Source organism: Parasteatoda tepidariorum, chromosome 10 (genome assembly GCF_982258835.1).
Source record: "Parasteatoda tepidariorum strain Cologne lab strain chromosome 10, Ptep-v5.0, whole genome shotgun sequence".
Classification (NCBI taxonomy): Eukaryota; Metazoa; Arthropoda; class Arachnida; order Araneae; family Theridiidae; genus Parasteatoda; species Parasteatoda tepidariorum.
In genome coordinates, this window is record NC_141764.1 from 82,542,474 (window position 1) to 82,554,680 (window position 12,207).

A 12,207-nucleotide genomic window follows, 5' to 3' on the forward strand; every position below is an offset into this window, starting at 1 on the left:
GAGAACCGACACGATATTAAGAGGTATACCATGACTTTTGTCAACTCAGTGTACATCAATGCAAAATCGCTAACACCCCTTTAATCATTTACTACCACAAGAAACCAAGCACACTTAGTATCTGGTTGCTTCTAAAACCTTATGATGGTTTGGGGAATTTTTTTTCAGGTAAAGAAAGAAAAAGAAAGAAAAATTTGAACAGTTTTTAGGTCGTCAAGTATGTAATTTGTAAGGAAAAAAAGTTAAAGTTCGTTGTAAGCGATCGATGTCTCCTACTCGACTTGCAATACCAATGCATTATGCAATACTAATAAATCGGATTTAGTCATTCCTTTAAGCATGTAGAAAGCAGATATATTTAGGAGCAGATATATATAATACGTGAAGAGGAGACATCTGCTCCGATCCTGATAACTTTCCTTTAATTCCAGTGTCTATCTGAAATATAATGGTGCAAGCATTGATGCTTTCTTTTCAATAAAAAAGAGAATCTTTCTTTGAGATGAAAATTTGTCTCGTTAGTCTATTTACATGTGTGAAACTGAGCACATTCATCAAGTAGTAAATGTAGCCTGAAATCGATGCGACACGGCCTTTTATTAACCTCCAACTATGCAGTTTCCTAGTCATTAACCCAGGCAGTAAAACAGCAACTCTCCAGCAGGTACCATGACCAGGATGCGAACGAATCTGCGCTATTGTGGGCACAATGCAATGTAATATAAAAATCATTATACGATAACGGCATTTCATTAATCTCCAAATATGCAGCTTCCTTGCCATCAACACAGGCAGCAACTGCACGTCCTTAGAGAGCTTGTTTAAATTTTAACTATATTTAGAAAACAAGCGATGAATTTACAGACAATTTTGTGATGGCAGCAATTAAATATTATTTATCCACTTTTATTAATTTTTTTAAAGCTGTTTCTCAGAGGCTCCGTCGTATTATGAAAAGATGCTTTTTTGCGAATAATATGCTATTTTTATAACTGCTGTGAGTTTGCAACTGTTATTCATGCCTCTTAGGTTAAGTTTGAAAATGTCGCTAAAATCAGCGCTGTCTACACTTAGTTTGAAAATGGCGCAAAACGTCGATATGGAGAAAAGCCCCAGTTTTGTGAAAATGAAAAGCTTTTGTGGTCTAATTTTTTAATATTTAAAAGCTTACTGAAATGCTGCATTACCTGGGCTCATAAAAATTTGCAAAAACTGAGAATAAGACAGTGATTTTGATACTTTTTATCTAGGTGGAAAAATGTCGCTAAATTGGCGATTTTTAAAAAAGTTGAACCTTTCCCTGATAGTTAACTCGGGTATGTATATATATTGCAAATATTTACTATTCCGAGTAAATTTGGGCATAGCAGAATTCGTCAATATGTTTTGTATTATCACGTTTTTATTCGGCCGAAGAAAAGCAAAATAAATAAATAAATAATAATAAACTGTTGTGATTGGAAGTTAGCCAATATTTGTTTGGGAGTTTTGCTATCTGTGGGACTACAGACGTGTTTTGTATAATTGTATATACAATGGTTGATGAATTTATGCAGAAGAAAGAGTAAGAAAATGGCGTTCACGAGCAAAAGTGTGAAAGTAATGCAGAAGATTTTTCAGATTATGAAGATACAAAGACTAATATTTAACTTCTTTCATTTGCACGAGATAATTTGGGATAGTAAGCTGATGGTAATTTAAAAATTTTTTTACACATAAAAAAATAAAAATTTCAACTTAGAGCCTGTGTATTATGTTTTGGCTTAGTTCCTTGTATTTATTAATGAAATACAAAAAATATGTTGATTTTTGCATTTTTTTTCCATCAAAAAAATTGGCAAGGGAAGCAGTTAACAACTTTTAAAATTTTTAAGTTATTTGTCTGTTAAATATTTAAGTTATTTGTATGAATCGGTTTTTGTTTCTATAAAGTGGTGGAAACAAAAACCGGTTTCTATAAAGTGGTGGGAGCCGCGATGGCACAGGGGATAGAGCGGTCGCCTTAAAATGAGGCGAACCGGGTTCGAATCCCAGTCGATGCGAATTTCGCATCCGGCTTGCACCGACCACAGTGCTGACGCGAAATATCCGCAGTGGTAGAAGGATCATGGGTTAAAGTCCCCTTGCCATCAGGTTAATCGTGGGAGGTTTTTGTGGTCTTCTTCTCTATGTAACGCAAATGCGGGTTAGCTCCATCAAAAAGTCCTCCACGAAGGCAAAATTTCTGCCAATACTCGATCCAGGAGTTCCCTTGTCTTCTGAATTGGGTTCAAAATTACGAGGCTACGGAGTTGAACATTAGTAGTCGTAAACCCATCAAATTGGGTTGGCTGTTCAACGACGGTTATAAAATTATAAAGTGGTGGCTTTTATGAAGAAAATATTTATGGTTCGGCTTTAAGCTCAGTTAGCTACGTCACAAAATGAAAATTTAATTGTTGTTCATTGAAGAGTTCGGAGTAATGTAGTGATAAGCTACACTTTTTTTTCTCCAAAGGTTACAGTTTTACATCATACTTTGCTTTACTACGGTTTCCAAAGAGGTATTATACAAATTTCAGAAATGTCTACTGGATGGCAGTACAGCTCCACGAAACATCTAATGCCTCGAAATAAATCGTGGCGTTTTTTTTTACCAAAATCGTTCTCTAGAAAAATTTTCAATTAAATTGCCTTTCAATTTCAAGTATTTAGCTGAAAGATATATAAAATGTGGGTCATATAAAATGTCACGTTACTTGCATTGAAAACATTTGAGTTGTTAGGGGACATGAGTAACAGAAATAAATTCAATTTACGTTGAATTGCTTGAGTAGGCGTCATAACCAACAGACTTAAGTCACGCGATCTATCGATAAAAAATTGTACCTAAATCGAATATCCAGAGTTCAGAGGATGAGCCACGCAAGTCTTGATATCCGCCGAACACATGCATAAATCCATCGAACATAATAGCTGAATGGCCTCTTCGCCCGGACGGTTGATGAACAGATGAGCCACGGACGTGATGCTTTCTCCAAGTTTGTGCATCTGTATAAAAAAGTAAAATAATACTATTAACAATCAAAAACAGCAGATAGTCAAAAGTATCAAAGCTTAATTTCGATTGGTTCTAAAGATGCATTTAAAAAATGTCATAATATTAAAAATACAAAATGAATGCAAGTAAATATACCCCCAAAAAAACTAAGATAAAATGAAAATGAAATTTAAACAATATAACAGTACAGTTAAGAAAAAAATAAATAAAATCAATTGAAGAAATTTTTTATTTTATTAATTGCTGTTAAAACAGTATTTAATCTAGTTAAGCCCAAAATGTTGCGAATGGATTGCAATGTAAGACAAACTTAATGATAGGGTTCATAAACTTAATCTTTTATTCGAAAAGTAGGAAATCAATAATTAAACCTGCATTTCTCTGAAGTATTACGTGCACGTTCAAGGTTCAAGGTGATTATTGTGTTCAAGGTAAAACTAAATAAAAAAAAAAAGATATTTATATTCTGAGAAATTTAGCAACTCAAAAACTAGAAACAGCCGTGTTTTAGATTTTTCGAACAGGTTTTATCTTCTTTTTTTAAAAATTTTTAAAAGCGGTTTTCCTCATTGTAAAAACCGAGGTGTAATATTTCTCTGAATATGATGTTGAATAACGCACCAATTACAAGTAAAAATATATTTTAGTATTTTTTAAATATAAAAAACAGCCTAATAGTTCCAGAAAAAAAAAAAAAAATTCTGCTAAATTCTCGGAATTGGGTATAATATAGCTTACGTCACAGGTTATGTTGTTCCTACTAAATTTAACCCATGAACGGCATTTTCTGCGAGCCTAACTTCAAGCCACAAATGAACAAACGAAGTGTTCGATCGTTTAAATAGCTGCTCGCCAGATTTTATTGCATTATAAAGAAAAGTTATTGAAACTAAATACAATTAAATAAACAACAACAACTAAAACAAATAACAACAACTACTAATAACAATAACTAAATAAACAACAACTGAATTCCATTCGTTTAGCATTGCGTCATATGTTGTTCCTACTAAATCGAAGTAGTTGTGTTTTTTTCATATTATACCCAATTATATTTGTATTACAATATAAAAAAAAGTAGTTTGAAAAAAAATTGTTTTTCATTCATACTCAAAAACTAAACAAAAATTGATTTTGTAAATTAAAGAAATTTCAATGATGAATTACTGTTTCTCTTAGATCTAAATAATAGTAAATAAGTGCAAATTTTAAAAATTATTGTTTTTAAATTAGCAATGCTTGGAACATTTAACTTATAAGGAAAAAAAAAAGGACACCGTTGTCCAATGAGGTTATTTTATAACGAAAATTTATTGAAATGCTAAACATAATATATTTGATTTATTTTGACCATATTTAATACAAAATAATGAAAAAAGCATGAAAACAAGGCTTGAAGAAAATTCTGCGAAAGCTCAGTGCAAGCTTATTCCACTAAAAACGTTTCGATTTAAATTACATCATTTAACCCCCTTTGCACTTTTACATCATACTTGAATTATTTTATCTTTCGGAAACACTAATGTTGGCGTACTTTTTATATCGCCAATAGTTTGTTTGCAACTGAGAATGAGTTGGAGCGAGATTGTCGTGCTTTCTACGCTGCTGTACATCAAACGAAACAAAAGTTTGCCGTTAAAATTTGAATGTATGTTTTTATTTGTATAATAAGAAATCTATGTGAATGCATAATTTCTATCTGATGTATATTTCTATTTAAATGTATAATGCATAATTTCTATCTGATTTAGTTCTGTTAAGTCTAGTTCGAATTAGTCTTAATATTCTCTATGTGCTACGCGTATGTTTGACTTACAAACTAGTTCTATTTTAAGAATTAGTGCATAAATGCATCCTAAATTAATGATTCTCACTTTATATTGTTTCGTAAAACTAACTCTTTTGACTCTTATGTATATCATATCTTACTGCAATTATAAATTTTAGTGCTACTGAATACAAAAAATGGTGACAGTTACTTTAGACCAAGAGTAGAGTAAAAGAACATTCTTAGTGTTTCGCTATGCCAGAAATTCTTTCTTTTTTTGTGGTGGAAGGCTTAGTGAAACACCACTTTGAAGTAAAGCAGTTACCCCCATTTTCGGTGTTAAGATACACTAAAACTTTTTACAGCGTTGAAACTGTATTTTTTAGCTTCTGCGAATAAAAATCAAAATCTAAGTTAATAATTTTTTTAATAAAAATTTAGGAAAAAAAGGAAAGAAGAAAAAAAAAAAGAGGATACATTTTTATTCCTAAATTCATTTCAAGAGATACAAATTTTTCTGTCTCAAGCATTAGTATAACCAGATATAAATTAACTTCTGAAGAAGTTTATGCTTAGTACTTAATGAAAACGATATTTAAGCAAATTGAATTAAATACAAATTGAACTGAAGTCATAAACATAATGTGATGATACGTACTAAGGTCAAGAATCCACAATGGCGTTTCTCCAGTGGAAGCAAAACCGATTTCTCCACCGAAAACATAAATATTATTCTGTAAAATAAAATAAGAATAATATGATTAATTTTCTCTAAGCAAAGTTAAAGATGAAGAGCAGAAAAAAAGTAGAGCACTTACCTTCCAACAAACCATTGTGTGTTCTTGAAGGCAAGGTGGACGGTTGCCGCGGCATTTCAATTCCTCCCATACACTTTTCACTAAAATGTAATAATAAAGACTATAAGGCAACATTTTAAACAAGCATAACGGTCAAATTTATGAAAATATGTACAATTGTTAGAGAAACAACACAAGGATTACCATAGTTATGCAAAAGTAGTCGAATAACTCACAATTTCGAAGTGTCTAAGAATTAAAATTAACTGTTTTTTTCATTATTCAATAATAATTTGAAGATAATTGGGCTCGTGAAAATATTGGTATCTTGATTTAAATTTCCCCTGGAGTATTTTTAAGTTTCGTATTATCGTTAGCACGACGACTTTAAAAAAAAAAAAAAAAAAAAAAAAAAAAAAAAAAAAAAAAAAACGAATCTTTGGCAGTGGAGAAACACGTGCTTTTGCTGAGGAAAGAATATAATCTAGATATCGCCAATATTTATTATTTTTTCTACAATTTCTTATTTTATCTCCATTTACCCCAAGTAAATTTATCCCATAGCATAGGCTGTTATAAATTTCGTTATAAAACCCATATGGTATCTCTTTTTCAGATACCATATAAATTTGTCCCATACGATGCTATAAATACCAGTTGGTTCCGCCTCCTGTTTACTTCTTAACTCCCGAAGATTGCTATGCAATCTTATAGGGTTTGCTTGACATAATATGCTAGCTTTGATCTCTACTAAGCTAAACCCATTTGACATTTGCTCTAGCGTAAAATCTTAAGAATTTAAATCAATTATTAAAATCTTTAAAATTATTTCATCGATATAAAATTGTAATTTTTATTTAATAATAAGTTAATGAAATAAAATTTTTAAAATTAAAATAAATTACAAGCGGTAGAAAAACTGAATAGATTGCTGAATTAATTAGAATAAATTAATATTTGGGGTTATATTAACTCAATTATACAATTTCTCCTCTTCGTTTGGATGGATTTTCTAACAAAGTAAAGTTAGACGCCTTATGAAAATGTACGCATCAATACTTTCTTCTTCTCCTTTAGCAAGTTTTTTTTTAAAAATTATATTCAAAATACGTAGGACGAACAATACTAATTCTTTAAGGAATAAAAATAACAAATTGTTATTATTGAACCTGCATAAGTGAAATTACAACATAATCTGAAACACTTTGTTGAAATGAACTACTCACGTTTAACCTTCCCAAAGTATATTTTAGTTTGTTTTAGAAATTTGCTGCCCATGCGAGAAAAGAATTTTCATTAGGGTTGTAAACAAGTACTGTATGTTTACGCTTTCATGCTTTTGACAGCTCACACGCTCGATATTTTCAATTATTATTGTTAAAGCGAAAAAGAAATGAAGACTTTCTCGATAGTCGGACAATTTTCATGAATATAATTATAGTATGAAATTATAGTAAAATAATTTGTAATAAGTATATTATTCCAATATAATTATTCTTAAAATGCGGATTTAAAATAACATATTTCGTTTCAAAACGTTGAAATATAGCTTTAGAAGACATGAAGGAAGGTTTATTTTTCCCCCTATTAATTCTACCATCGATTTAATGTCTTTATACATAATATTTCACAAACCTATCTATAATCTTCTACGGATTGAAATTTTTTGACATTTTTAAAATATGTATAGATATTTTAAAATCAAAAAACAACATTTTATTGATTCTTTTTTCAAATTTCAGAATTGATTTTTTCTTTCTAAACTGCTTAAATAAACTATAAAAAACAAGAGTATAAAAAAGGTCTCCAAACTATCTTCTAAAACTTTTTTTTCCTTCTTTACCCTGAATTGAAAGCATCATAATTCAACTAACTTCAACTTCCATCAAGAAGTAGGTGAAGTTACGAGCGTTTTTTCAAACAAAAGCTGATATATGATTACTTTTTACAACCAAGGCACTTTTCACGAAATAGATTCTTACCTCTCCAGAGAGATTAGAAACTCTCATTTCCTAAAAGTTACATCTCACGAGAAAATATTTCCAGATCTGTCCCTTTGGAGTTGAAACAAAAAAAACTTAAAAAATGTTCTTATTTTTACGGTAAAAGAGTAAAACGGCTACTTCGTGGAAGATTCAGGCGTACGATGAATGGTAAAAACGTGTCCACATCGAGTAAAACCACTTAAAAAGTATCTGTACTTTTCAATCCATAAAAATATCTCACCTTATTCCTTCATCTGTCTTGGTAACCATGGCAACAGAGAATTGGAAAAAAAGGTCACTGTACTCTCAAACATCCACTTTCTGTTTAGATGTAGAAAGTGTGATGTTAAGGGATTCCGACATGATTTCCACACAAATTACATCAAGGTTTTTACAGTGGGGAAAGAAAATTATAAAAGACACGGCGAAATCGGAGAAGGGGAAAAAAGCTAGGCAACGTTTATATTTATTCAAGAAAGCGAGGGCACTATGGGTAAGCCCTGACTATGGGTAGTGAAACTAAAGCGCTTTGAACTATAAAATTCAATAAAGAGATATGCCAGAAATCCTATTACAATAGGTAAATGCATTGAATAAAAATGAGGCATCATGCATTTCAAAGCTAAGAACAGTTTTATTGAATATTTTTTAAAATGTATTTTCTTTCTTTCGCTCAATGGACAAAACGTTTGGATTTTTTAATAATTTAAGATTAGTCTGAGTGTTTTAACTAAGCTGCCTTTATTTCCGTTCTTTTCCTTTGTTATTTAGTATCTAAAAGTCCTAAAAAATCTCTCGTACCATCATTAACCAACATTTACTAGTAAAATTAGTAATTCTTTTTAGTGTTTAATCAAGTTAAAATACTCATAAAACGTGATAAATAAATGCTTTATTCATTAATTTTTTTTGTTAATGTAAGTAACTACTAACTACAGTGCAATTATATGCGATTGCTATGCTTGCAGATGTGATTTTTGTCCATTTGTAAATAACCATCGAACAATTATCGCAGAATAATTAGTTAAACGCAAAGAAATAATTAAAAAATTAAATGAGGAAATAAATGAATAGATGAATAAAAAGAAAAATATACTTAGTAATATATAATGAGCAGGGACGTCATTCCACCCGGAGAAAAATTACGTTTTTATGACAGTTAATAATTTTATTGAGATATAAAATAATCTACTTACTAGAGTTTAAATAATTATAAATACATTCTGCTCTGTCTTGCAACTGTAGTTTGATTTAGAATATTAAATTATTAACTTTTTTTTTAAAATAAAATTGAATAGCTCAAATATATTTTTTTCAAAATTTATAATTGCAAGTTTATTTAATTTAGCATTTTTGTGTCTGCTTTTTACTCTTAGTAAGAATTGAATACCTACATAATTGTTTTACGTTATAATTTAAACAATATTTATATCTGAATTTCGTAATAATGATTTTTTATTAGTTTTCATTTAAAAAAATTTTTAAATCGAAATAAGAAATTGGTTACGTAAAAAAAAATAATAATTTTAAAGCATTAAAGAAATTTGCAATTTCAGTTTTAATTACTTTTTGACGTTTCTAAAATTCGGATAAATTGTATAAATATAGATTTTAAAAAGAAGGTCAAGAATAAAAGTTCTACCCGAGGAAAAATTTAAGTGAAATTTTACTGCATGAAAAGTGGTAGCATGCACAAACTATAGGGGAGAGGGGGGTACATTTCAACATGGGGCACCTTTCAACAACTAGAATTTCTGCCTTCTAATATTGCTTAATGATTCGCCAATATGCCAGACAATAAGCTTTAACTATACATAACTGTTGACATTTAGTTTTAAGCACTTTCTTTTTACGACTGTTGTGTTACTCTGTGGAACATGTTTTAACATTCCAAAAGTAAAAAGGCAGTTTTGATTTTAAAACTGTTTATCTACTAGTAATCTTTTAATAAGGTAAGTGATATTTATTCATCTGCTAGTTTATTTAATTCAGTTTCTAACTGTATTATTTATTAGTAAAAAGTCTTTTTCTAAAGTGGTTGATAATACTTTAACCAAAATGTTTGTACCAGGGGCAGATTTCAACAGAGCTTAGGGGGCACATTTCAACAGTGTTGAAAGGTGCCCCAGGCTTATTACTTTTTTGTTAAGTAATCTTGCAGAAGTCATTAGTCTGCAAAAAGCCCATTCATTACGGTTGTTACATTTAAAATACTTAACTTTTTCTGCAAGGCATTATTCTAAATTTTTTGAAAAACATGTGAATGTGTTCAAGGAAGCATGTTTGTTCAATTTCAATTATATGAAATTTTTTTAAAAGCTTAAAACCAAGATTCAGTTTGTTGCTATGTTGTTGAAAATCGAATTTATTTACAAAGAATTCATTAAAAGTGTCAATAAAATAATTATTTTAAAATTTTATAAAAATATTCAAGAAAATTTAATTTAGAATAAAAATAATTTAATTTTAAGAAAATTGAAAAGTTTATGGTGTAACATTAAAATTCTCAATCCTGTTATTTTACCTTCTTACAATTTATAAAAATGTTGTGAACATATAAAAAAAAGCACACTAAGCCAGAAGTTGGTGAAGAAAACATTGAAAAAGCAATGGAAGCTGTCAGAAATGGTGCATGTTTAAGAGCAGCAGCAGACTTATTTGGAATAGACTTTTTAGCTTTATTTTATAAATTAAAAAAAAGAAAGTCAAATAATTGTTTGGTTGGTGAAACCAAACAATGTACAAATAACACAAAATGCTACAGTTCTAAATACTTAAGCCAACAAGTTTTTGATGTCCAGCAAAAAACCCTGCTTTGTGAATACATAATTACATGTTCAATTCTCAATTATAGTCTAACTTACAGACAAGTTAGAAAACTTTCCTATGATAACGCAAAGTGTTTGAACTCCAAAATTCCAAGTAGCTGGGACAAAAATAAAACGTCTGGATTTGACTAGGTTAAAGGTTTTACGAAGCGTCACCCACAGCTTACTTTAAGTAAACCGGAAAACACCAGCTTTGCAAGAGCTATAGCTTTTAATAAAGAAAATGTTCAGGAATTCTTCAACAATTATGAGAGAGCTCTTAATTCTTGTCATTTTACAGTGGATCAAAATATAACTTGGATGAAACTGGAGTTTTAACAGTTGTTCTAGCTCCAAATGTTGCTGCCAAGCTAGGAGCTCGTCTGGTGGGGCAGGTAGTTTCTGGAGAGCGAGGAATCATGATAATCAATGCTTTATTTTTCAGAAAAAGAGGATATTAGTAGTATAGAAAGAAATGACATTAAAATGAAACTGCCTCAACCAAGTTTAAGCTGCGTAACAGCTCGAGCTGTATTTTTTATGACATTCTCCGTAAACTTTGATTTTATTAAAGAAAAAATAATGTAGAAAAAACCTAAATCAATATGTTCATTCATTATTATTATTTTATGAATAAAGTTAATTTTCCAAAATGCATGATCTTATTATGTTCTCTTCAATTGTTGAAATGTGCCCCACCACCCGTTGAAAACTGCCCCCCAGGAGGGGTAGATTTCAACAAAATACATGGTTCACTAAATATGTAAAATTAGGTATTTTATCTTTGGTTTAGACCTTTGGAAAAAATTGAGAGGTTACCTCAAATATCAATTTAGTAAATAAAAATTAGAACTTAGATTTTGAAAGCAATAAAACTTCGAAAATAATTCTTAAGCAAAAACTGTTGAAAGGTGCCCCCCTCTCCCCTACAAAAAATGAAATTATGGGTCATTTAAAAAATGCCACCAAAGCAAAGTTCAACTCATTTCTATAACATAAACAATTTAGATGAAATATAAAAATTATATCATAAAATGCAAAACAAACAATATCAATTGTGTTTTTAAACTATTATAGAGCATATAGTGTATTTAAAAAATATTTTGAAATTAAAAAAAAAAGAATAATGTTTCCAGTTTATTTTCATTACTTTCCCTTTTTGTATTTACCATGCCTGTACACTAAAATGCATTTTAAAAATAAAAAAAAGTTTCAGGTTTAAATTAATTATTACGTGTGTGCGTATAAAATGTGGTCTTACTTAAGGTAATATAAAAATACAAGTGAAACAAAATGTTTTTACAATGAAAAAGTAAAAATTCCTATGAAAATTTTTAATATTTTTTCGAAATTCTAGATATAATCCATTTTCTAAAAAATTTTTCAAATTAAATTTTCAATTAAATATTATTTAAATGTTTTTCTGCATTTACTTATTAATTCTTAATTCACAGAATAAATTTTTTTAAAAATAATTTCAGGAGCTTTTACAGCGTCTAAATGAAGGGAGAGAAATTACATTTTCCTTTGTATTAGCAATTTAAAACTGTCAGTAAATTTTTATTTTTAAAGTATTTCCATCGCTGATTGTTGATTTTCTTACTTAAATGTATGGTCCCAATTTAAAAATTACCAACATTAAGTTAAGTATGAGATGAACTTTTCCTTATTGTGGTAGTTAAAAGTTAATGCCTTGAGAAAATCACCCTTTTAAACAACAGGAAATGTGGACCTTCCTTTAAGACCAATCTTCTATTTATGTCTGAGAAGTTTTAATAATAAACTATTTAAGATGCTTCCTTAACAATCC

At 29.6% G+C, this 12,207-nt stretch overlaps 1 protein-coding gene across 2 annotated transcripts in view; it reads right to left on the reverse strand.

The window, feature by feature from the left end:
- The window catches only part of LOC107443034 (uncharacterized), a 52,062-nt gene that overhangs the window by 22,825 nt on the left and 17,030 nt on the right, over positions 1-12,207 (reverse strand). For both annotated transcript variants that reach the window (XM_016056777.5, XM_016056771.5), the window contains 3 exons: positions 5,627-5,706; positions 5,467-5,542; positions 2,869-3,030 (listed from right to left, as the gene is read on the reverse strand). In XM_016056777.5, the coding sequence (XP_015912263.1) occupies positions 2,869-3,030; positions 5,467-5,542; positions 5,627-5,706 (318 nt within the window). The remainder of the gene's footprint in view (positions 1-2,868; positions 3,031-5,466; positions 5,543-5,626; positions 5,707-12,207) is intronic.